The 27,542-nt window shown below is 39.5% G+C and overlaps 1 protein-coding gene across 1 annotated transcript in view; it reads right to left on the reverse strand.

Moving 5' to 3' along the window:
• The window catches only part of b4galnt4a (beta-1,4-N-acetyl-galactosaminyl transferase 4a), a 146,515-nt gene that overhangs the window by 23,572 nt on the left and 95,401 nt on the right, over nt 1-27,542 (reverse strand). Inside the window, exon 7 of the mRNA XM_030732400.1 lies at nt 23,483-23,550. Coding sequence (XP_030588260.1) covers nt 23,483-23,550 — 68 coding nt within the window. The remainder of the gene's footprint in view (nt 1-23,482; nt 23,551-27,542) is intronic.

The raw sequence follows: 27,542 nt of genomic DNA on the forward strand, positions 1-27,542 counted from the left end.
TGCTCAGATCTGTTTTTGTTTCTGTTTCCTGTGACTAGTTTCTTTGATCTTTTCCCTTCCTTTTCCTCTGTCTCCCGTTTGTCTACTAACACAAACACAAACTGATCTTCTTTGATGAAGTCTTTGTTTTGAATTGAAAATAGTCTGACAAAAACAGAATGATGTGGCTTAAAAAAAAAAGCCAAGCATGCAAACAGAAATCATTTTGTTGTATGTAATCCGCGTTTTAGGAAAATGCTACATGATATGTGCACATCAGACTAAAATCTTTAATGGCTCTGAATACAAAATGAAAGATGCTTATTTAAAGAAGCAAAAACCAGAACCCAAAAAGAAGCTGAAAAAAATGTTTTTTCTTTAGGTTTCTTGATTTGTATGTGTGTTTATTTCATGTCAACGCAGGAACAAGCTTGATAGAGGCTGGGGTCTACCACACAAGGCAAGACCCCAGGTGCAGGCTGTGCATAGATGCCCCATAGACAATCCAGCATGCAACAGCGGGATGCAAGATGCTAGCAGGCAGGGCATATATGGAACACCATAGCCAAGTGGCTGACATAGTATACAGGAACATCTGTGCCGAGTATGACCTGGAAGTCGGGGCAGTGACCCCCAAATTTGTGGGTTGAGCAGCAAGATTGAGTATGTTTTTGTGCCCATGAAAACTTGCCAAATCTTTTGAGCTTCTGGTACCCCAGGTGCTGACAATCAGGCTTGTCATCATTGGAGGCAATCACAAGGCAGAGCAATATCAAAATGAGATTCTGCAACCAGTGGTGATCCCATATCTCCATAGTCTGGGACCGAACTCTATCCTCCAAGATGACAGGACTCACGACCACACTGCATGGATTTTAGAGACTACCTCCAGAATTTGGTAGTGGAGAGGATGGAATGGCTTGCCTACAGTCCTGACCTCAACCCCACTGAACACTTGTGGGATCAGTTTGTGTGTGCTTTTTGTGCTAGAATGACCAACACAACCACATTGGCTGACTTGGAAGAAATGCTGGTTGAAGAGTGGGATGCCATCCCACAGCAATGTGTGACCAAGCTGGTGACCAGTATGAGGAGGAGGTGCCAGGCTGCTGTGACTATATATGGTTCTTCCACATGCTACTGTGGGGCAGTGGGTTCTGAGAGGGGCGTTAAGGGGGGACGGGCAGTGTGCAGCTACCCAGCCTAGGATTGATTGTGTGTTTTTTTCTTTTCACGCAGTAGCTGCCATGTGGAGGGAGGACTGAGCTGAGCTGAGGTGGATGCCTGCCACGCGTGTAAAAGTTACAGAAAGGGAAAACAATAAAAAAAGATTATTGTGACATACAACCCGGTGTTGCTATGTCTGTGCTTTAGTGCTACGATTTCAATCATACAAGCCAATAAATTACATCGAACAAGAGTCAATACCAGAATAAGCTGTTTGGCATTGGCAGAGAAGATTTGGCAAGTTTTTCATGGGCGCAACTCGCATTCTCAACTCTGCTGCTCAACCAACAAATGCAGTTTCCTTACTATATTTATTTACAGTTGTGTTCAAAATAATAGCAGTCCAACATGACTAACCAGATCAGTCAATATTTTTGGTAGAAATCATATTACCACATGGCAAATAATTTACCAGTAGGCGTAGTAGAAGTAGTAGTAGTCATAGAAAACCAACAGACCCAACATTCATGAGATGCATGCTCCTGAGTCTGTGTAACTGAATAATTAATTGAAAGGGGTGTGTTCAAAAAAATAGCAGTATAGAGTCCAATCAGTGAGGTCATTCATTCTGTGAAAAAACAGGCATCAATCAGATGGCCCTTATTTAAGGATGAAGCCAACACATGTTGTACATGCATTTCTCACTGAAAACCTGAGAAAAATGGGCCGTTCCAGACATTGTTTAAAAGAACACCGTTCTTTGATTAAAATGTTGATTGGAGATGGGAAAACATATAAAAAAGTGCAGAAAACAATAGGCTGCTTGGATAAAATGATCTCCAGTGCTCTAAAATGGAAAGCAAAGCCAGAGAGACGTGGAGGAAAACGGAAGACTACCATTCAAATGGATTGAAGAATACCCAGGATGGGAAAGACTCAGCCAATGATCAGCTCCAGGGTGATCAGAGACAGTCTGATGTTACCTGTGAGTACCGTGACAATTAGAAGATGCCTGTGTGAGGCTAATCTGCCGGCAAGAAGCCCCCATAAAGTCCCACTGTTAAAAAAGGGCATGTGCTGAAGAGGTGGCAATTTGCCAAAGAACACATCGACTGGCCTGTAGAGAAATGTAGAAACATTTTGTGGACTGATGAAAGTAAGATTGTTCTTTTTGGATCCAAGGGCCCCAGACAGTTTGTCAGATGACCCCTAAACACAGAATTCAAACCACAGTACACAGTGAAGCATGGTGGTGCAAGCATCATGATACGGGGATGTTTCTCTTACTATGGTGTCGGGCCTATTTATCACATACCAGGGATCATGGATCAGTTTGCATATATCAAAATACTTGAAGAGGTCATGTAGCCTTATGCTGAAGAGGAAATGCCCTTGAAATGGCTGTTTCAACAAGACAAAGACCCCAAACACACCAGTAAGCGAGCAGCATCTTGGATCCAGACCAACAAAATTAAAGTTATGGTCAGCCCAATCTCCGGACCTTAATCCAATAGAAAACTTGTGGGGTGACATCAAAAATGCTGTTTCTGATGCAAAACCAAAATATTATGCTAAATATTAGTTTAGTGATTCACAGGAATGCTAATTCCTAAAGATTTTTCAGTTCATAAAGTGAATATTTGAGTATAAAGAAAAATGCAGACACTGCTATTTTTTTGAACAGCCCAACATTAATTTTTCTTAATTTCCCATAAAGTAATTGGAAAATGTATACATTTTTCTACATGTTTTGATTTAGAATATAATGTGCAGTGTCCCCAGTGCCTGTAAATAAAAACTATTATAAGGATTCTGACCTTAATTCATGTTTTTGAATGCACTACTATTATTTTAAACACAACTGTATATAAGAAGGCAGAATAGGAGATATACAGGACAGCTACAAGTACCTGGGTATCCCACAGGTCAACTGGAATCATGATAACGATGTATGAAAGCCAACTACAGCCAAATACCTCCAGAAGGTAAGACAGGTGCTGAGAAGCCAGCTGAATGGTAGGAATGTGTATTGATCCAAACCATCAATACACACTCCCTACTGGTCATCAGATACCCAGCTGGAATAATAAGTTGGCCACAGGAGGAGACAAATGCCACTCGTGTTGACACAAAAACTCCTCAGACTGCATGGATGTCTCCACCCAAAATCCAGTACCCTGAGACTCTCTGAGCAATGGAAAGCTGGAGGATGAGGATTAGTGAGTGTCAGAGTCACAATCCAGGATGAAACACAAAGCATCTTCTAATTAATCAGATACATGGCCCCCTGAGATGAGATGGTCTAAGAGTAGCCCAGACAGCTGAAGACAGATGGTGATGAAGAACAGGAAGAGGAACGATGTCATCACAAGAAAAGGCGCTAATCACCAGATCCATACAGGCAGTCTACCACAGCCAACAGGTCCCAAGCTGACTGTCCCCAGGTCACGTTTGCACAATCTAACATGTAGTAGGATGTAAGATGCAAGCTGGGACAGGGCTAAGATCCTGTGGGACTTTGAGTTCCGGACAAACAAGCACCTACTGGCCAACCAAACAGATATACTTGTGGTTGACAAGGAGCAGAGGACTGCAGTTGTTCATTTGTGCTGCCAGACACTCATGGAGTGTAGTTACCTTCTTTAGCCAGTAGGTGTGAATCATGTCAGGGCCTGGTGCTGTCTAATTCTTCACATCTGAGACTTTTTCTTGCATGTCTGCTACTGTGATGGTTACTGGATCCTGTTCAGTGAGGTTATTGTGGTCTGCTCTTAGAGCCACTAGCCACTGAACATTGTTATTTGTTGCCTCTTTCTCTCATATGCTCTTCCAGTATTGTTCCATCTCCAGCTGTGGTGGGGAGGCTGTTCTTAGATTGTTTACCTGCCATTGAGAGTATACCTTGGATTGTTCAGTGGAGAATGTCTGGTTTATTCTCCTGGCTTCTATATCTCTGGTATACCTTAAAGGGGTTAGCCAAGGCTGTGAGTCTTTGCTTGGCAGTTTCTAAGGCTTCAGGTATGGACAGCTTCTACTCCTTAGGCACCTCTTTCTTCATCACACCTTTCTGCAGCTCTAATAGGTGGCTAACTTTTTTTCGTGCTGCCTTGATCTTAGCCTCTAGTTTTCTTTTCCATGGAGGATACTGCTCCTTGTGGCTGTTGTTTATATTATAGCCAAGCATCTCAAGGATCACTGTTGTTGTGGTATAGATCAGCTGGCTGGTTTCAGTGATGGTCATAGTAGGGCTTGTCCATAGTGCTGCATTCACATCTTCTAGTAGACTTTCAGAGGGCATTTCCATGACAGGTCTGGTTTCCAGCCTAGCCATGATCTTGTCTTTCAGTTGCTCTTGCATTCAACTTACTAGTTGTTTGGCTTGGTACCCAATTTGGTACCTCCCCCGATGTTGTGGCTCCACCTTACATTTGTGTCGTATCTCATCAATCTCTACTACTCTACCTGGAGTGGTGGCCTAGGGGAGAAGAAGAGGGTTCATCACTGAGAGGACCCTGGTTCGAATCCTCGGGCTGGCATCACTGTGGGTCCCTGAGCAAGCCCACCCCCCCAGGTTGCTCCCCGGGCGCCCTTTGGCTGCCCCCTGCTCCATGCTGTGCTGTGTGTACTACATACTCCATGTGTGTGATGGGTTAAATGCAGAGAATGAATTTCACTGCATGTATATGTATGTGACAAATAAAGCGCTTTCTTCTTCTTCTTCTTGTGATAGCAGATGCTTTTTGTAGATGTTGGAACACTGACCTATTAGCTGTTTCAATGTTAAGGCCCTTTCACACCGGATGCGTTGCTTAAAAACGACACGAAATTCCGAATCTTTCGGATGCGAACCTGTCGTGTAACCTATATACACACCGGACGCGTTGCGTTTTTGCGACTAAATCCTCCCTATATAACGCACGGTGGAAAAAAAAAATGCAGTCGACATCAAGTGATGATGTAATGGTCCTGATGTTTCTAAACAAGAGAAGGAAGAAACAGAGTTTATGGGTTCATCCAACTCATAAGAAAGCAGCAGCAGGGAGAGTTTCATGGTTTGATCACGGAGCTGAAGCTGCATCACGGATGCTTTCACTCAAATTTCTGGATGTCAGTGGGACAGTTTGAGCTCTTGTTGGCAGAGTTGGGATCACATGTGAGGAGGCAGAAGATAATATCAGAGAGCCGACTGACCCGGAGCAGCGTGTAGCTGTGTGTCTGAGGTAAAATATTATGATTTTATTGTTCCCACATCACTGTATATTCAGTACATCGGTTCGTGTTTTGAGCTATGACCTCGCATGCTGCTAAATGCAGCACTCTGATTGGTCAGTCCTGTTTGTTCGCTTGCGAAAGTCAGAAAAATCGAACTTGATCCGAAAAAATAAATGCCGCAAATTCGTCCTGTGAAATGACGCGGTCGGTGTGAACGGCTGCATTAAGAACAGAAGAGTCCGAAAAATATTTTTAACGCACGAAACATTCGCACGGAATTTACGCGTCCAGTGTGAAAGGGCCTTTAGTCTAGACGTTGGGTGTCAAAGAATCCCCCATCCTCTTCATGTAACACCCACTTTCACTGGGGTTCCATGTGTTCTCTGTTCTCATCTCTTGTCCACTTATGCCATATCCTTGTTCTAGTAGCCTACTTATTGTCAGTTTGTCCTGCTTCCTCAGAACATAATTTCAACCAAGGACATCTCTTGGTTGAAATTAGTTGGAATTCAAGTTTTCTATCACAGCCAAAAAAAGGCAATTCTTCAACTATCAATGGATCTGTCAGCTACTTGTTAAGTATACTTAAATACTAAGTGAGCACAGTATCAAAACACAAAAGCACTGAAATACCATATTTCGTATCATACAAACTACCCCTTCACAGTTGTAGACTGTAGACTTACTTTTTTGTGTGTGTTTTTATTTCTGATGTTGACCGATTTGAAAGGAGAGGACAAAGGCTGAAGGGGGATGGTGACGTGTTTCCCCATGCATAAATGCCGCTGCATCATCCGGCTGCCCAGCTTTCTGTACCCAATAAATCATTGCAGGTGCAAAGGAGCAGTGACAGTGTGCTAAGGTCACTCTCTCATGAATAGGGAATATCTCTCTGTGCAGCTGCTAAAATGGCACTCAGAAAAGTGCCACTTTCAGCTTTTGGAACCCTACTTGCCCTCTCCCAAATGATTCAAACATCACACCATTCATAACTCCATAATTTATGCTGAGCTGTGATAAAAGACAAATCTTATTTTTAACTCACCCCAGTAAAAACACAGTGAAAAGCCCCATTAGAGCAGAATGTTTAATGTTAAATGCACAGGAAGATTGAGTAAATGAGATTCAAGAGGAGACAAAAGGCAAAATCAGTGAAAGATATATCATGAAAATATTGCAACGAGGCGCGTTTTTTTTTTTAAGAGTATTTATTAGAGAAATTAATCTCAATGTCCTAATTCTACCAAATTTAATTCTGGGTTAACACATGGCATTTTTTTTACTGACTAACCTGATTTATGAATGAATAATTTATCTTGACTTTTAGTATATCGACTTCATATCCTCCACCAAACAGCTGAAGATAGTTTTAAAGAATATGATCCCATTTCCTGAACCTTCATTAGATTTGTCTACTTAAGCCTATAATCTGACTTGATCTTGGGGATAATTTAATATCATAGCTGAGAGGATGCAGTCTACCACCACAATATTTCCGAGTTACATTTATTAAAGAAATGAAGGACAACCATGTTAAAGTAAAAGCTGAAACAAACTTTTGCTTGTCAACTTTTGAGATCTCTTCTTTTATCTCTACTCTTAGAAATGCCAAATTATTCACAATACACTTGTCCATTACAAGCCTGCTTACCTCCAGTTAAAAGAAGCCAGAAACACCTAACACACAAACACAGCAGAGCAGAACTAACTAGATCATAACTAGAATCATAACAAAGGACAAATAAGACAACCAAAAAAGAGCACATCACACAAAGAAACAAATATTGAATAAATATTAAGCAAGCAGAACATCAGGTTTTATTCACATAGTTCTCTGTCCTTTGTTTATCTATTTCCTTTATAACTTCATAGTCATTTTGTAGACAATTTCACATTTGATTCATGTAAATTCATTCCACTGTTGAAATAACTGACTCAGAGGAAGAGTTGGCACTTCTGCGTAGTTATTTCCTGTTTTAAATTGCATGGACTATGTCTTTGCCTTGTTTTTGTTTTCAATCTGAAGATGAATATTTTTAAGACAATAAAGGGCTGAGGAAAAAATGAGAAATTATTATTATGGAGAGAAATTTTAAATACTTTATTGTGAAATCTCAAAGTAGTCCAAATGATCTGGTTTGTGTATATGTCTTTTATTTTGTGGATTGTCCTGTCAGCCTGTTGTTTCTTCAGTCTTTTTGCCAGAAGTCTGTTTGCCCTTGGCCCTCCTTCATAATAAGACTGTTTTAAGAATCTTGTCTTTTTTTCCCCTCTTTTTCCTCAGGCACGCCATAGATTCTTATATTGTTTCTCCTTGAACGGCTCTCTAAGTCGACTATCTTGTCCCGCATCTCCGTGTTCTCTTTCACCACCGTCAGAAGCGTTTCCTTCATCTCCAAGTAAGCTGACTCCAGATCGGCTATACGAGCTTGCGCTTCCTCTATGGTAGCGTTCTGACTTTGTAGTTCCTGCAACACTTCCCCTTTGAATTGCGCAAGGTCATCTTTCAGGGTTTTCCTAACATTGTTTCTGAATTCAGCCAGATCATTTCTCATGTCTCGTTTGAAGCTTTTAAACTCTTCGGCAAGCGACGACAAGGCTTCCAATAGAGCGTTTTCGCTATTGCTAGCTGGTGGGCTACTTTCACCTGTTGCTATTTCTCCGTGGCCTTTGCGTCCATGTTCAGCAGTCTCGTTCATGTTCACCTTTTGTTGTGGTTTGGGCATTTTCTTGCTGATCCTTTGACTCCTTTGGTTATTCCCTCCTTTCATACTTCACTTGAGTTACTTTCGGAGTTAATTGTGTCGCATGGAGGTACTTTTCATGAAACCGATTAGTGGGAGCTCTCCACTAGGCATCCATCTTGGTGTAACACTGCACCGGAAGTCTCTGTTCCTTTAATTTAAAATAAATAAATAAATAAATAAAAAAAACTTTTAATTGACATTTCTGTGCATCTCCCTTTTTTTGTCATGGACATGCGGCCTGGTTCGTGATTAGTGGGGCTCGTCCGGGATCATGCTGGAATTGTTTGTGGCCATTATGATGCTGTGGGGTGCTGCCAGGACATTGGATTTGTGTGATGCAATGTGGATTGTTTGCTGTACCCTATGTCCAGGGAGATGCATTTAGAATTGAATTCGAACTCTGGTTGATCTGAGTTGTGTCTTGGCATGGTAAGTTTAGTCCTGCAGCGTGTGTGTGTTGCCCACTCAGGTGGGTGTGTGGTATTAACAGTGATTGCATGGTTCTCTAGTACAGTGGGTTTTGGCTAATGCAGACTCACCTTCTGTAGGAATAGCAACATGGTTCTTTTGGACCTGTTGGTTTTTTTTGTGTGGTGTGCGGTTATGTGTGATAGCATTTGGCTCGGGTACACTTCCAGAGCTGTCAGGTGAGTAACCAGCTTGCTAGGGCGCCTTAACCAGGTTGCTGGGTTAAGTGTTTAAATAGCCCACCGCTAATCTGCATGAAGACTAGGGTTCATGGAGTAGGCTTGCCTTTTTGATGCGGTAGTTGACCTGGAGCAGTTTTATTTATTTATTTATTTTTTCTGTCCCTAGACCTTGGATGGGATTATGGTAGGGATAGAGGAATTTGTTGCATCATGTGAAGGCGTTCTAGATTAATGTGTTAAACACCAGTTTTTGTGAGCTGCTGACAAGTTTTAAGTGGTCTTGGTGATAAGATGCACAGAAAGGATAAAACTTTGAGCTGCAGTTGGCTAAAAAAGGAGTATGGGTAGCTGAGCACAAGGAAGCTCATCAGTCATGATCAGAGCCACCTGTTTTACTAGATGTCTTTTGAGCAGCAGAGCTAAGCATGTTGCCAATTACATGACATGGAAAAGCAAAAGCTGAGGGCTGTTAAAAGGTATTTGAGCAGCTCCATTATGAGCTAGAACAAGCAAAGACAGTTTAGCATTTGGATTGGGTTTGGTCAGATGAGTTTTCTGTTGTGCATTGCTAAAGGAAGTCTTTGTGAAGTTACATTAGTGAAGTTGGTACAGATTGTGTAATATTTTGGGTAACTTACTGTTCGTGATTGTGATAGGTCACTTTTGGTGATGATTATTTGTTACTATATTTGGTTTGTTTTTGGATAATAACTTTGTTTATGTAGTCCTTTGTTTTGTGACTGCTGCACTTTTGGGTAGGTTATTGAGTTGTTTAAAGTGACTGTACAACATTTGTGTGGGGGTTGTTCTGGCTGGGGTTAAAAACCAGCCTTGTTGTTGGCCTCCTTGTGTAACTTGCCTCTGGCTAGTCTGTCCAGATTTCTCTTAAATGCTTTTAAGGTCATGAACTACACAACTAAGTAAAGAAAAACAACAGTCCATCATTACTTTGAGAAATGAAGGTCAGATAATCCGAAAAATTTCAAGAACTTTGAAAGTATCCTGAAGTGTAGTCACAAAGACCATCAAACATTATGATGAAAATAGCTCTCATCAGGACCACCCCAGGAAACGAAGACCAAGAGTTACCTTTGTTGGACAGGATACATTCATCAGAGTTACCATCCTCAGAAACCACAAGTTAACAGCACCCCAGATAAGAGCCCACCTAAATGCCTCACAGAGTTCAAGTAGCACACACATCTCAACATCAACTGTTGAGAAAAGACTGCGTGAATCTGGACTTTATGGTCGATTGCTGCAAAGAAGCCACTTCTAAGGAAGAACAACAAGAGGAAGAGAATGGCTTGGGCCAAGGAACACAAGGAATGGACATCAGACCTGTGGAAATCTGTCCTTTGGTCTGATGAGTCCAAATATGAGATTTTTGGTTCCAAATGCCATGTCTTTGAAAGATGCAGAAAAGGTGGGCGGATGGTTCCTACATGTGTAGTTCCCACCATGAAGTTTGGAGAAGGAAGTGTGATGGTATTGGGGTGCTTTGCGGGTGGCACTGGCAATTTATCCAAAATCCAAGGCACACTTAACCAGCATGGCTGCCACAGCATTCTGCAACAGCATCCCATCTGGTTTGTGCTTAGTGGGACCATAATTTGTTTTTCAACAGGACAATGACCCCAAACACACCTCCAGGCTATGTAAGGGCTATTTGACCAAGAAAGAGGGTGATGAAGTGTTGCATCAGATGACCTGGCCTCTACAATCACCTGATCTAAAGATGGTTTGGAATGAGTTGGACTGCAGAGTGAAGGCAAAGCAGCCAACAAGTGCTCAGCACCTCTGGGAGAGAACACCAAGAGTGAGCAAAGCTGTAATCAAAAATCTAAAATATGAGAATATGAGTGAGAAGGTGTATCCAAACTTGTGACTGGCACTGTATATGGTCAGATGGCTCTTCATTTCTGCTGAAACATTTGGGTGGTGGGGTCTGAATTTCATATCGTTCAGACTCTGGTTGAAAGAGTTGAAGTGACAAAGACAGAAAGATGAAGGAGGAGCGATAAATAGCAAATACATAACAGTGAATATCACTGAGATGTAATTTCATAGAGAATGTCCTGTCAGAAAAGAAAAAAAAAATTAAAGAACAAGTGAAGGGCAAATGAGAGACTTTAAGAGGAAAGAATAGCTATTAGTGTGTGACGCAGAGGATGAGTAGAGGACACAAAACAGCAGTCTAATTGCCTGACTAATTGGAGTCTTTGTTTCCAGTTTCCCTTCATTGGGCTGAATGGATACCCAGACAAAGAAACTTGACTTGGCTGGATAACATAAGAGCGGACTGTTGGAACTAAATACAGAGAATATCATGCCTGCCAGCGGGTATCTGCTAGCTTTGAAGTATAAAATATTTATTTGCCATGAAATGTATAGAAAGTGTTTTTATTCTGCTGCTGATAGACAAAATCCTTTCACAGAATCTTACAGAAAAATTGTTGGACAAAAGAAATACCCTCACTCCAGTGTGTGTCAGTCCAGTGACTGACACACACACACACACACACACACACACACACACACACACACACACACACACACACACACACACACACCCCTCAGAATTACTAATCTGGTTTGTAGTGAGCAGAACTGAAGTGAAATAAAGACAGTATACTTTCTTCCCTTGGTAAATACCCTTCCTTCTCCTATTCTGAAACCATGACACACTCTCCAATCTGCCAACGGCTGCAGCAATTTCCTGATTCTACTTTTTCAATATCTCTTCTCTTTTTCCAACTCAATTTCTCATTAATGCTATCTGACTGTCACCCTGTCCCCATATCTCTCTCTTGCCTGATTTCTCCCTCTCTAATACCCACAGGTGGCCTTTAAAAAAAAAAGACTTTTCTCGGTGAGTACACTTCTTTAAACTACATTAATGATACCAGTGTTTAGAGCTGCCCCAAGGAGGCCCACAAACTTCACTTCTCCCCTTGCGCTTTTCTCCCCTCTTCACTCCATTTCTCATACATTCCTCTAATCCATCAGAGAGCTATCATGCTGCTCTTCCCTGCAGCCTCAATAAATCCTCTTTCTTCCATCCCCTCCCTTCGCTGTGCCCCTCTCCACTCTCCTTCATCCCCATGCTCGTTCCCCATCTCTCTCTCCCTCTCTTTTTCCCTTTCGTGTCTGTCACTTCTTTCTAGCTCTTCTCACAGAGCCTCCTTTTCCTTTATCTTCCACATCCAATTCCCCCATATGTAATTATCTAATAGAGCATTATAGTATTACTTTCTTCAGTGCCTTTTCTTCTCTGTGCCTTCAATGCAATTTTTTTCTCACTTTTATTTCCCTTATCTTCTCTTAGTGACCTGAATGCATGAACATGTGAAGAAGAAAAAAAATGCACTTGGTGGGTGTATTTGTACTACATTAAAGCATATGCTTTTTTGATTACAGTGAAGTGATCAATTATTACACTGCATCAAGGTAAATCTATAGAACATGTATGAGCCACTTGAAATGTATCTACAGGTAAGAGGTATATGATTTCATCTATAAGTTACAGAGACAATCCATGTGATATTTTATAGGGTTTCTTTTTTTTTGTTTCATGACCACATTAAGCATTTGTAATTTAGTTTTAGTCAATTGCATAAACAGTATACACTACTGTGGTGCCATAAACACTCTTTGGTGCACCAAACATGCTTTAAGCCACAGATGAAAACAGTCCCTAAATACCTGATTTACTTATATTTGCGGAGTGTTTGCTGAAAACCACAGTGCCCAGCTGATAATATAAATTTATTGGTTTGGAGCACCACACTAGTCTTGCTGTTTAAGAGATGCTGTGATCCACTGTCCTGGCCACACTGACTTGGATCTCTTCAAAACTGTTGAGGTCTTTAAAGTGACACACACTGCCTGAATCCAACTGAGTGTTCTCTTTATGTCTAATAAATGCCAAACATTTCTCATCTGTTTTTATATTCCTGAAAGACTTTCATAGCGTTTCACATAGAAACGCTATGAAAGAGTGCAAGAAGATCAAACACTGATTACTGCGTCACCTTGGCACACCTGGCCAACTGTTAACCTGCTATAAATGTCAACTTTTCAGTTTCCAGTGTAGAAACCATCTGACATCATAGGAATACATATATAGAGCTGATACTTATAAGTGCAGTTAGTTTAGGTTTATTAAGCAGATTTCAAAGCAAAACAAGAAAAAAAATGTGTTCATGACCTCTAAATACTGATCCCTTCTCATCACATGCCAAAAGATCTTGGGTATTCAGTAAGTCCCTTTCTAAACAGCTTACATATCACATACCAAGCTGCTCAGTATGCTATTTTAGACTAACCTGACACTTCATCATCATTACTGCTGGTTGCAGTACTTTGATCGCATTCATGCATTACTGCCAATCAGATGTCCGCTACTGTAGTTTTTCACAGCCCAAGGTACATAACCCCTCAAATACATTCTGATTAAATGTAAGCCAGTGCACGCTTGAACAAATAGAGGAAAACACACTCAAACATAGATTTGCATCTCAGCAGGCTACCATCACTCATAGAAACAGATGGTTGAGTAAAAGTCCTGAGGGAAGGAAGCAGGACAGAGAAGTCACTGCAGTTTGCTGGCAAACAGCTTCATTCTAGTTCAACTGCTGCAGTGTATCAGCCAATTACCAATTAGCAGAGAGAAGTCATAAGGTGCTCAGACGCAATCAGGGCCATATGTGCACACAAGGAAACAGAGGTCGCTTACATATAAATAAATAGTGAAAGGTGGGAAATGAAAGGAAACACTAACATATGGTATCTTAATAAGCAGTAACAGACAGTGATTTTTTTGGAGGGATATAATAGGAATTTTACAAAGTTTAGTCCTTTTTTGTTGTTTTGATCATGGTAGCGCTCGCTATTATACTGGTCAAAAATCCCCCCATAAACATTCAATTTGGCTGAGATCTGGTGACCGTGAAGGCCAAAGCATATAATTCAAATCTCTTTAACACTTGTCAAACCATTCAGGATGACGCAACGCCCATCAGGGTAAAAATGCGTCATCACAGGAAAATAGTTATTACTCATAACATTCTTGTATTGATTTGTGATTTGCAGTAAAAATGGATCAAAAACATGCCAGAAAAAAAAGTCAGAGCAGGCCCTTAAGCAGCATAGAGTAGGTGCAACACTCAGCTCATCGCCATGCTAAATCTGTATTCCTATGTCACGTGCAAAAACCGCTGTACTTTCCTCTCTCAAAGTACTCAAGTCTCTTCACCAGCTAATAGCCAGCAGTGCTTAAGTGATTCAATTATAGATACTGAGAGATCCCATAGTGAAATAACTAGTCATTCTCCACTAGGTTGCACTCAATGTTGCTGGAAAAGGCAGAGTGGACTCTCTCCTTCCAGCTACTATCAGTCTTTAGAGGTTCTTTGCCAATTATATATATATATATATATATATATATATATATATATATATATATATATATATATATATATATATATATATATATATATGGCACAAATCCCCTGGAAATACAAGTTCTACCAGGTCTTGGTAGACCTTAATGGGCTGCATATGAGCCTTAATGACTTTATGCACCATATCATTTCAAAAGCAAATGGCTAAGTAAGAATTATAAATGCTAAAAATCATAATAAATATAAATCACTGAGAATTGATTGGCATTATTATGATAATAACTATAGTTGGACATTCCTTTATGGTCATAGGTGTTTCAAACTAATATTCTACTCAAGTCAATAACATGTTAGTTTTTATAAGCTATATGGCATGGAAATAACATTGACAGCTGAATTACTAGAGTGATCAGATTTCTATTACATACACATCCAGCAAATTCTCAGACCCATTTATCCAGAGAGGCATGGTTGTTTGTAAGTGAAACACCTTTCTGACATCATAAAATGAAAAGACAAATTACCAGTATATCAGCTGTGTGATATTTTACCTCAAACATGCAGCACAGTGTATTATTGTAGGGTCTTTACCCACAATACAAAGCGCCTTGAGGCGACTTGTTTGTTGTGATTTGGCACTATATAAATAAAATTGAATTGAATTGAATTGAATCTTCTTCACCACAAAAGAATATTGAAGAAATCTTTTCAAGTTGAAAAACAATGCAGGCTACTGGTATATTGGAGGCGATGTATTTAATCATGCGCAATAACTGACACCACAGTGCTTTGTGGACTTTAAATGACCAAGCAGTGATTTTTGTGTTACTGTTTCTTTCATATCGTTTCATTTCTTTCACCAGGTGTTCAAGGTTTTTAACTACACTGTTGATTGTAACTGACATGTTTATTAGTGCATAAAGCTTGGCTTCTGGTGACCCTGCTGGGTGAGTTTCAGGCCTCCTGGTCATAATTTTTTTATTGGCACAACGACGTAACCTTCACAATCACTTAAAAAATCCAAGATTTTATGTGTTGTGGCAGCCACAAATGCTAATCAATGTATAAAAAAAATAAATAAATAAATAAAAATAATACAAACCACTGCCTATCGGGCCACCCCTGAAACCCCAATGTCACCAGAAGCGAACATGATTTATTAAACTTTAATATGTGAATGTTCTCTTAATCACAATGTATTCTTACCTGCACTGTCACGACAGTATACATGACCAAACAGTGATTATACTTCATTGCCTGTTATTTGCCAAAGGTCTATTTAAACACATCAACTCTCCTTATTTGTAATCGGTAAAAAAAAAAATCAAAAAACTAAACACTATGCACCATTTGAGTCAGTCCTTTGAACCTCATCATCATCCAGGCCATGTTCACATAAAAGGCAACAAATAAAAATTGAAATAATAAGCGTGGAACATCTTAACACTTCTGCTATCAAATTGTGCCCTGGCCTGAAAATCCATACACTTACAGAAATTTGACAGCAGGTTTATTGCCATTATGTAAATTCACTTACTGCAAATTGGGGAAAAAGCTCTGAATGTCATTTAGTCAAAAGACTGAAACACTTCGAGAAACCTGCAAAATTAAAAAAAAAATGCATGAAATATATCAAAGTTGCCAACTTCCAAAGTGTCAGAGACTGTCAGTAGATGCAGCTAAACTATCAGTATGAAAAGCCTATATGAGATCCTACCTGAGCAAATTCGACAAGATTCAAGCTTATCCGAGAATTTTAGCAGCTGCATTTATGGTATCAATGCAAAAATCTAAGGTGACATTGTTCTCGAGTTATCGTGTTCACAAAGCTTAAAGTTGGCTGCCCGTCTGCCTGGTGCGGTGACGGCAACACTCATCAGCTTTTTGTTCACCCCACAAACTTTCACAGGTTGGAGAGGGGGCTTTAATCTTTGGAAATCTACTATGATTTCCTTCTTCGTTCAGTATGAGGTGGTTTTTGTGACTCCAGTCACTGGATACTTTAACAAGATCCCTATATTGAGATTCCTGTCCATTTCTGCTACACGCCACAATAGCAGTGTCATCTGAGGATCTCTGGATGTGGCAGGACTCAGAATTATATTTGAAGTCTGCTGTATACAGTGGAGCACCCGTGCTGCTCATTAATGTCTCAACAACACAGTTCCCCAACCTAACAAATTGTGGCCTTCAAATAGTTTGTGATCCAGGAAACAAAGGAAGAATCTACAGACATCTCTGTGAGCTTGTCTTTGAGTACATTTGATTGGATGGTACTGAAAGTGCTTGAAAAATCAAAAACACTAACTAACACTAAATAACTCTAACCAAACTCTAACCAGATGAGCTAGGGCTCAGTGAAGCATGTAGAGGAGAGCATCATTTACTTTTTAGGCTGAGGAGTAAAAATAAGAATGCACCAAATGTCATATGTGTATTCACACACACTGAAGAACACCCACATGGCTTTGGAGGATTTGTGGATGAATGTCATTTGCAGCTTGTGAATTGAGGACTGCTCCTTCGAAATGCCAAACGTGGTTTCACAGACAACCTTAGAATCGTTTTCCACCTTTCCTACTCATCACACCACAGCCAAAGTTCAGCAGCAGCCATTTCTGATTTGAAGCATTACACACTGAAAGGAAAAAAAAAATCTCAATATGCTATGCTCAATAGAAGGTTCATGCTAAAAGTTAAGGAAACAGGCAGTATTTGATGACATTGTGCTACATAACTTATGGAATTTTTTTATTATTCTGCCTGCCCAAAGTTATTAGAGTTAATTTAAACTAAAACTGAAACAAAATATGAAAAGACATTTAAATTAATTAAAATAAAAATACAAAAAAAACCAAAAACAAAACACAAAATAAAATAAACATGTAGGTTTTGTTCAGTTTCAAATTTGCTTGAGGGAATTTTACCTGTTCTGAACTGCGTCCCTGAAACTAATCAAAACGAAATTGAAATACCTCACATAAGCAAATCTACTCTGAAAACTAACAAACTAAACTGAGAAGAAAAGAAAACTCAAATTCAATGGGAAAAAAACCCCCACAAAGCCATAATAACTCTGGTGCTGTTTAGATTCAGGCAGTGCTAATTACTTTCCAGCACTTTTTAAAAATGATATAACTTCAAATTTTCAGCTAATTGCCAATCACATTCCAGTTTGAGAGGCACAAAATGCTCTAAAATCAAGCAGAGCAGCAGCCTAGCTCTGCTGTCTGAATTCAGAATAGTTCATCTTATAGAATTTTAGCAAATGTCAATCTCGCCCTGGTGTTGTCTATGCAGCCTGAGGCCCTGTTAGCTGTTTCAGAGACAGGAGATAGTGTTGACAGGGTTATCTGAGTTCCTTAAGTTCTGACTACTTCACTGTCACTCATCAAGCTGTTGACAGCACCTAGCAGGCACTGCCAAACTATCACTTCACAGCAGAGTTGGACCCAGACAAATAAATAAATAAATCTCAAATTGACACTGTTACTCAATTAAAAATCAAAACATTGATTCTTGAAGCATCAGAAAAAAAGTTGGGTTTTTTTTGTTTGTTTTTTTCCTGGTGCCTCTTCCTTTGATTTCATGTTTTTAATTATTTTTTTAATGTACAGAACCAACAAAATGTGCTATACTATCATTTTTTTTTTTTAATCTAAATTGATTAAATGCAGTACAGAATTGTTGCTTGACAGAAAGAAGATTCTGGCATTGAAACTTCTAGAGTTTATCCTAGGAGAAGGAAAACACCCCGGACAGATCACCATGACAGGCTTGTGGGAGGAACACAGAGTACCCAGGGAGAATCCACACAGGCCCTGCAATAACATGCTAACTTGATACAGAAGGGCACCAGTCACAGAGGTGGATTTGAACCCAGAACTTTCTTACTGTGAGGAAATAGTATTCATCACTGCAGCACTGTGCCACTCAAGATATATAATATTCTTTAGCATAAAACAGAAAATGGATGTGGGGACAGATTAAAGAAACTGGAACTGGCAAGAGTTTTACATTGCTCTCCACAAAATAAAGAGTAGATAGTCAAATGATAATCAAAACTAGCAATTATTGTTGTATCAATCAACTAATAAGTTACCTTTAAATCAAGATTGATTCTGCCTTACCTACCAGGTTTATTATTTCATTTACATCATGTGCCAAAAACGTGCATTTCACCAGATATATAAAAAGCTGTTTTTAGTGGTGTTATTACATTTCATTTGATGATATCCTTACTTGGATCTATTTTAATGAGACGGAGATACAAAAGTGTTTTGAAAGCGAAGAGAGAGCACAGAAAGAATACTGACACGCTCTATTTTCAAATTTTAATAAGCTCAAATCATACTTAAAATTCAGGCAAAACAATTTCATCCCTAATGCATGTACACAACACGCACACACAAAAACACACACTCACTAATAGCAATGAGTCAGCACCTCCAGGAGATGATAGCCAGGTGGTGTAGATGACGGTGGATGACATCTATTAAAATTGCCACCTAGGATGAACTTCCACACGTCATGGCAACAGGAAGGCCAGCATCTGAGAAAATCATCATTCCAGCTGGTCTTTGAACTGCACGCATACAGAGAAAGCGCTCCTACTTCCTCCCCATTTGCAGCTTTAAATTCAGTATTACGGTGTTACTGTCACTATGACACTAGACTCAGCAAGACAGAAGGAGTAGACCACAAAAAATGAGCAAAAAATGTGAGCGATCCCCGATGGGTACGATGTGGCAGAGTTTAAAGGAGGGTAGTGCACGTGAAAACTCAACATGCAGTCATCCACAATGCAGCATCCACACAGGGAGTGCCAACTGCAGGTTGTTTTGATTTCACACATATAAATGCGCTCAAGTCTGTGCATGCATGTTTTCTAGTTTCAGTAGACTCTGATTGCATCGCACGGAGACCTCCAACAGCCAAGTGAAGTGTTTAAAGTGAACCCCTCAACAACAATATGTTTCATTCCCTGACAATATGATTCAGCCCTGCAGCAGCCATTAGTCACTGTTCACTCAACTCTACTACAATCTGCTGTACAGGTCCAATGAACCGAGACATATAAATAACCACAGTCCAGAGTGGGGGAAAAAAAAAAGAAACAACCTTTCTAACGTGGGAGAGTCTGTGTTTCGTTCTGCTCTCCTCTGTTCAATTACATTTCTGACGGCTGCTCTCTGTTTGACTCTGTTCTGCTCTCCATTCTTTTAGGCTCCATTTTAATATAGCTCTGTCTCATTCCATCTAGTTCTGGGCTCACTATGAATAAAACCAAGAACAGTAGCACAGTGTGAGAGCTGTTTTAAATTGCAGTTTTGATTAAGGCTTTGTGCAGAACTTAGCTATAGCAGAATGAAGTATGTAAATAGGCTCAAATGGCCCTGAACTTATTCTCCAATAGCAAATTGTACAAAAAGATCAGGCTGACAAGGGCCTCATGTGTAATGACGTGTAATTTTCACAGTGCCCATCCACAAAATTGAGTGTAATAATCCAGGAACACCTAAATCATTTCATTTTTTAAAAAAATTATTTCTTTATTTTATCAGGTTTACACATCTTTGCAATTACCAGATGATAAAATCTAATGACTGATAATCACAGCTGCTCACATCATCTCTTTTTTTTTTTTTTTTTTTTAAAGGAAAGTGATATCTTGTTCTGTTCCGCACTGCTAATTTGCTCATTTCAATTCCATCCCATCTAATTTGAAGAATACCTTTTTATAAAGGCATGGCAATTAATCCTACTGCACGCATTTGCCACGTTTGGGAGGATATCCTGCCACAAACAGATCGAGTGTAATGGTGTGTGAGGGATGCGAGCTGCATAGGGCAGCACAGGGAACATGTGGAAAATGACAAATAGACTACTTTTTGCTTTGAGGTCCCCCAATAAAGTCATTAGATGCAGAAAACAACTTCAAATGGTGCAGTATTTAACAAACACATTCACATTAATGCACAGAGGCCTGTATCTGCTTGCATGCAAAAAAATATGAATATGTTCTCTGATGCACATCGACAAAACAGATTTTGTATAATTATATTAAACCTGACTTTCAGGTCCTCTTTGACATAGCTCATGTAAAGCAAGTGAATGTGAGCAGCAGTAAAATCAAAATAGATCTGACTTCAGTTATCAGGCTTAAAAGTCCACAATTTTCTACCTGCTTCATCTCTGGCAAGAATAAAAAGAAACAAAACCCATCATGACATGACAGTGAAATCACTTTACACATCAAGGCCAGTCAACATTAAAAGATTTTGGAACGGTAGATGAAGGCAACAACTGCTGCGTGTTAATCACTGTTATATCAGATTTCTGTGGGGTAGACAACACACAGCCCAGGCCTGTTCTCTTAAACACGTCTCCTTAACTAACATCATTTAAAAAAAAATATATAGCAAAAAAAAAAAATGACAACACCCAGAATATTCTTTTACATAAATGCAAAATATATTCATGCACAAAAACACAGGAACAGGTCACAAAACTTGAAATGTCACACTTAAATTCCTCTGCTGCACAACCTTTTTAATGTTCCTGTTGTAATCTGCCGCCATGCTTGGTTGCTTTGTTGTTTTGTTATTGTGGGAGAATGCAATATACTTGTCAGACAGGAAAAGAAAATAGAAAAAAAACTTTCAACCGCATCCTCCTGTCTCTTCTATTTCATTTTTGTCACCTCTCCGGGCTCCCTTGTAGGCTGGTGAGCCTTCTGTGCTAACCAGACCCAGTTAATCCTACGCACAGAGATAATGTAACACTTGGACATACAGCATTAGTGAATAAAAATTACTTTAGTATTATGCTTTGGTTTTATTCTGTCACAAAAACAACCTACACACAGCAAACTTGCCAAGTAACAAAAGCTTGTAGGCACAAACCATGACAATAACCTAACGAACCCTCCAAAGCAAACAAAATTTAAAAGCGCACACAATAAGGTGTTACGTATGTAGAAATTCCAGCCAAGAACCACACTACCACTTTTTTATTGTCATGAAAACGTGGAATACGAACAGATTGTACAAACACACACGAGACTAAACTCTGTGTGTGGGTACACCTTTACAAAAATATTCACTACCAGTAATGATAAGAATTCAATATATGATTAGACCTTGGTGTGATGGAGAGTCAGACTGAATAAACTGTAATGTAAAATCAATACTGTAATCAATATGAAGAATGCAGAGACTGTCATGAAACATATTCACTGAGACATGTGTCACTGTCAGCTGAACACCTACACTGACTGTGCTATATGTTGCAATCACTTTTTTAAAAAAAAAAGATACTTTAGTCATTTGAACAAAGTGCATTATGTGGACACTGGTATGCCTTGTACGATCTTTGTCATGCCATGTTTTTTTTTTTTCCCTGTGTGAGCTGAGGAATATTATCATTTTTGTAAACATACAGTAATGGTTAAAAAGAAGGTACGTCCTCTTTAAATTTTAAGGTTTTATGTACCAGGAGAAATGCAGAAGTTTTGGCAGTCCGCTGGGCCCTATTCCAGGAAGCAGGTTTAGTTAACAACTCTGATCCTGTTAACCCCGAACTGAGGGGAACTCAGGGTTTTCTGTTCCAGAAAGAGAGTTAACGTCAACTCTGAGTCAGTTTCTGGGGTAACAGTAATCGACAAAGGGTTTGCTTTCTTTTTACCTTGAATGCATATAGTATTATTTATAAGCTAATTGGTAACACGGAAAAGATCTAAGTACCCCTTAACTTCAGTAGAAACACCACTGATTTGAATAATGTAAGCCAACACTTGTGCTTTATTCTTTCGGGCAAATGTGGAAACCCAAAGGAGCTTTTATCTCTTCTTTTTATCTCTTCATCTCTTCTGTATAATCACATAAACTTAACAATGACTTTTGAAGCAAACTAGCTACAGATCAGTGTTTACAACCACCAGTGATAATGCAGCAGGTACTTTGTAAATGTCTATGTGTCAGCATAAGAAATGTAGTCCTGGAGGCAGGTAGTGTAGGGGAACTACAACAAAGGGGGATTGGAGTACAAGATGTCTGTGTAGGTTATTGCTCATGCAGGTCACGGTAGCTTGGGAGGGGTCACCAAGGTTTCACCTGTCGGCCATGGCGACAGGAATTACCCACATCTTTTTTCACACCTTGGTTCATGTGACGACTCACATGATCAATAGTGGGTTAACGACCCACTAACACCAGTTGTTATAGAACTGAAGCCTCTTGGATGAGGGGCAAAACCCCCCCAAAAAATCCAGCTGCTTTCTTTTCAAGCGCCCAAGACAGCCATGTAAATTATAGTTACAAAACTTAAAAGGTTAAAATTAAAGTGAGTTTGAAGATGGGTGTGGCCCAAAAACTCATCGAGTACTCATGGATCAGAATGGTAACATGCAAAATACTTTCTAGTTCAAATGGTCTATTGTATGAAAGTTGGTGCGAGACTGGACAGTTTAATGCCTCTTCATCTTACATTTACAGAGAAAGAGCACTTTCAGGATTGAGACTGCCAGCACTCAGACACATGAGAGCACTCTTCATACATTATAGTCATTCATCTATAGATGAAACTACTTGCATGCATACAAAAAAAATAGACATAGAAGAGACCAGCTTTTCAGCGTCCAGGGAATACTTACGTCTTTCTCGCAAGAGGAAAAAGCCTCCCGAAACAACTGAGTTGACCTTCTTGCAAGTTTTTTTGATGTAGCAAGCACATTTCAGGACCAAGATTTTCTGTTTTATGCACCAGTCATTTTTTTTAATAAATATAGATAAATCTTAAAAAAGGAACTGTTGGGTCTACTAGTCGGACTACAAAGAGAAACCAGTGCCAAAAATCATGTCCACTGTCTACAGATTCTGCATATTCATTTTCAGAAATCTCTTTATAGAGATTAACTTTATTGTTATAAATGAAGCTGTAGTCTGATATTAATGTACACACAGAGCAGTTGGGGAAGACTGCTGCTTAAGAGGTAGAGAGACAATTTAACAGAAACAACAAGACCAGCTGTTGACATCCTGATTCTCAGTAGACATATGGTGGCGTTAACTGCTTCCAAGTACTCAAAACCATGTTTTTGTACTTCCCACTACATTGTATCCAAACTGCATTTTTCCACGATGACACAAACACACACATACGGACAGGCTTACAAGGTGAAACCAAGAAAACAACTGGCAAAACCTTTCCTAGAATATCCTCCATTAGATGTTCGCATTTGTGCCCTCTTGTCTCTCTACTGCTGTGAAAGTGAAATAATTTTTACCATCCAGATATGCGTGTGGTTGTCAGAGGTACTTACTGCACAGACTTCGATGACTGGGACCTGAACTTGCTAAACTCGCCTGGAGCGGTCCACTCTGTCCCCAGCTGCAACACAGAAGAGAGGAGACATAGGTCAGAGAGAGTCTAAGAGAAGCAGAAGAAGAGAAAGAAGGTGCACAAATCTCAGAGCAGCATCAGGAATTCAGGCGATCAGTTTAGTTTGCAAATTGTCTTAGAAATCAACTGTGGATAAAAAAAAAAAAAATACCAGCTTTATGTTTATAAGGCACGGACAGTGACTATTTTGAATACAGTCTCAGTTAGCAGGTGGACGTCCTTAACTTATTTTTAATTCAGAAATTGGATTGGTGGATTGAAAAGGACACTTCAAGATCCCAATTGCCTCCCTGGTTAGTAACACAAATTAACAGAAAATGAGAAAACAAGATAATATGTCCCAAAACAACAGGAAGAGTCGATCAGAAGGAAAGTTTGGAAAGGCAAAGTGAGCTAACAAATGAGAACTAATGACAATAAACAGACAGAAATAGAGAAAGTCAGATTCCCTGCCAATGCTGACTGTGAGAAGCCAGCTCATCTAAACCCCTGGGGTTCCTGTTTTGGCCCTGTGGTTGAGTCGGTGCCCATTCATTCTCTCAGCAAGCCAACACAAGTAATTAGGGCCCCTGCTGTTGCTGATCCATAATGAAAGAATAAAACTAAGATCACAGTGGGCATGTCTTTAATTGTTTGTGTTGGCCACACTACTGAGTTTGAGACTGGTCAGAGAGTATTGTTGTGAGTGGTGCTAACGGATTACAAGAACCAGTCAATAGCTGTTCCTCAGTCTGCATTACACAGAGAAAAGTATATAGGGATGCACACACATACTCACACATACACATATATATCAAAACGGTAGTTGTACAGTGGCATATCTGAATGTGTTTACTGGTATGAAAGGAGAGCCACTATGAGAATAAAACCTGAAAGCCATGCAGCCTGTCCAAAACCAGTCAGGCCCCTGGCAGTGCTGAAGCCTCTGAGAGTCTTTGTGAGGGTACTGGCTAGAGAGGGGGAGGACACAATGTGTGTACTGTGCTTTCACTCTGAAGCCCACAGCATGCTGCTGCTACAGTACATATTCACACCAACATTCTCTTCAAATATTCCTCCAGTAGGAGTTAGGTCACTGAAAGAAAATATCAAGGAAGGTAGCTGACTGAGCTCTTTGTAGAGTACTTCAGTACCTCTGCATTAAAGATGAAGATGCTCTTGTAAACACCTATATGAGCACGCATTGGCAACAACTGTAACAAACTTTGTCTTCATATTTTTGCGTAGAACGCTTTAAGCATGTGCCTTTGCACGTGCACTGCAGTTGCTACACTTGTTAGTCCTCCTGAATGTTGTATGTCAGCTGGTTTTTGTATGTTAGTTTAAAAAAAAAAGCTCGGTTCTTATCCCGTTAAATTAAAGTCTGCCTTGTGGGTATCACATTCTACATACTGAGTGTGTTAACTGCAAAATGGTGCTGCTGGATACCAGATATTTCAGTTAACAGTCTTTTAATGCTACACCTATTAATTACAGGCATCAGTCACAACAATTCCCCACATTCTTCTATTAATTTCTCTTTTAAGTAACCAACCTTTATGAAAGCTAAAATAACTTTGACAAATTTTAGGTGATTAGAGAAGGCATTTCAGCGGAACTGTAAAATCTTACAAATAATTAATGTTATTAATTTGCACTAAATTGAAATAACCTACAAGATGATACAACTGAAAATGTCCATATTAGTGCACTTGCATGGCATATGTTATATTTTCCCTTCTTTCAGGTTCTTGTCTAAAAATAAAAGATAAAATAGAAAGCTGTCACACAGTAGAAACATCACAGGAAAAATATCAATCTCAGCAATTTAGGCCATCTAGTGCTGACTTGACATGCAGGAAACCTTTTACAGTACATAAAAATCATTAAACAATATCTGTACAGGCATTCAATTTATTTCCAAAGTAAATACAAATTCCTGAGGGAAAATTGGTTTTATATAACTGAGATTATATTTGCCCCATTCTTTGAGCTGTAAACCTTTATATGACATGACCCATACAGATGATTTCAATACACAAGTAGCACACATAGACGCAGTGCAAACTGTGCAATACTCAAAGTACTTAAAGTATTAATTTCTTCACTTGAAGTGGGGAGAAAACTAAAACTATTAAAAAACTATTTTTGCCCTGCAAAGTTTTTGACAATTTAGATTCTTTTCTGAGCAGCTCATTTACATGTAGGATTTTTGAAAATATGTAGCTTCACAAAAACAAATTCAGGGTGAAAATATTTCAAAATTAAAGGCTATTTTTTAAGTGTGTGTGTGTGTGGGGGGGGGGGGGGGGGGGGTGTCTTTTTTATGTTAATCACCAATCAATGACATTTGTGGTTCCAAGGGCAAAACATTTCTGTAATGACAGGGGGCAGATGTTCTCTAAGGTGCACATGCAGTATAGATATGTGTAACGCACACAGACATACACACATGCACCCAGACATGTTTTCTCAGTGAAGGATGAGTCATTGCTTAGTGACGGCTGCATCTCCTCACCAGAGTAGGCAAGAGGTAAATTAGAAAGCAAGCAGCCAGAGATTCACGAGAGGCAACTCACACACAGACACACGCTACTCATATTACATCTTAAAACACACACCCTCACTTACATTTTGTCATATTGTACTTCTACCTCTGAAGTCCAGTATAAAAAATAAGTCACGGAACTTAGCAATCCAATTTCTTAAACTTAAATTGGTCAAAGAACCCAGAGAGAGATACAAGGCGTATGCACACTCTCCTTTTTTTTTTTTTTTTATTTAAATGTCACACAGACACAAGCACACACACACACACACCTGCATCTGTGTGAACCTCACCCACACATGTGGGTACCTTAAGAAATCTAATTTCAGATGGCCACTGGCCCTGAAACACTGAAAAGTGAAACACAAAACAGGGTCGAGAGATAAAAGAAATATGAGTGTGCAGTGGAGCTATGGAGACATTACTCCTCTTTCTATCAGCTCCTTTTCTCCCTTACACTCTTTTTTTCCCCATATAAGACAAGAAAAGTAATAGAAAAACAGCTGACCTGTGATATAACTTGAGAGTGCTGTTTTCTTTTTCCTATTCTGTCTCACTTTCAGTGTGTTTTTTTCAATTGAATTCAAACTGCAAAATTTTAACAGCTAAAAGACACTCAGCACACTTGGCCTTTTACCAGCACTGCTGAAGAGGTTGTCTAAACTGTGCACAAGGGCACAAAGACCTATAGGCATGTCATAAAAAATATGACGTTGGTCTGTGCATGCTGTTTATGTCTGCTTTTTTTGGGGAAAAAAAAAAAAGGAAAACAGGAACATTTAAGAAAATTTTGAATTGAAAATTGTATTTAAAAAGTACAGTAGTATTCTCCTCATTGTGCAGCTATAAACACATTTAAATTGAACAGGCACCTTATTTATGTTTTTGGATACAGTTGCATTTTCCTTGAATGTAAAAAAATTACTGGGGCAGCATGGTGGAGTGGTGGTTAGCACTGATGCCTCAGAGCTAGAAGGTTTGGGTTCAAATCCACCTTGGCCCAGGCATTTCTGTGTGGAGTTTGCATGTTCTCCCTGTGTCTGTGTGGGTTTTCTCCAGGTACTCTGGTTTCCTCCCATAGTCCAAAGACATGCAGTTACTGAGATGAGGTTAATTGGTGATGCTAAATTGCCCATGAGTGTGAATGGTTGTCTATCACTCTGTGTTAGCCCTGCGACAGGCTTTCACCTCATGACAGCTGGGATAGGCTCCAGCGACCCCCTCCCCAATGACCCTGAACAGGATAAGTGGAAGAGAATGGATGGATGGTTAATATATATATATATATATATATATATATATATATATATATATATATATATATATATATATATATAATAAAACCTCCGTGACATAGCAACATATGGTTACTAACAGGAGATTCAGCTGTATCCTGTTACTGCTCAACCATCACTCCTCTCTCTCACTCAGCTTGAGCAATTTCCTGCCTATC

Source organism: Archocentrus centrarchus, chromosome 6, assembly GCF_007364275.1.
Source record: "Archocentrus centrarchus isolate MPI-CPG fArcCen1 chromosome 6, fArcCen1, whole genome shotgun sequence".
Classification (NCBI taxonomy): domain Eukaryota; kingdom Metazoa; phylum Chordata; class Actinopteri; order Cichliformes; family Cichlidae; genus Archocentrus; species Archocentrus centrarchus.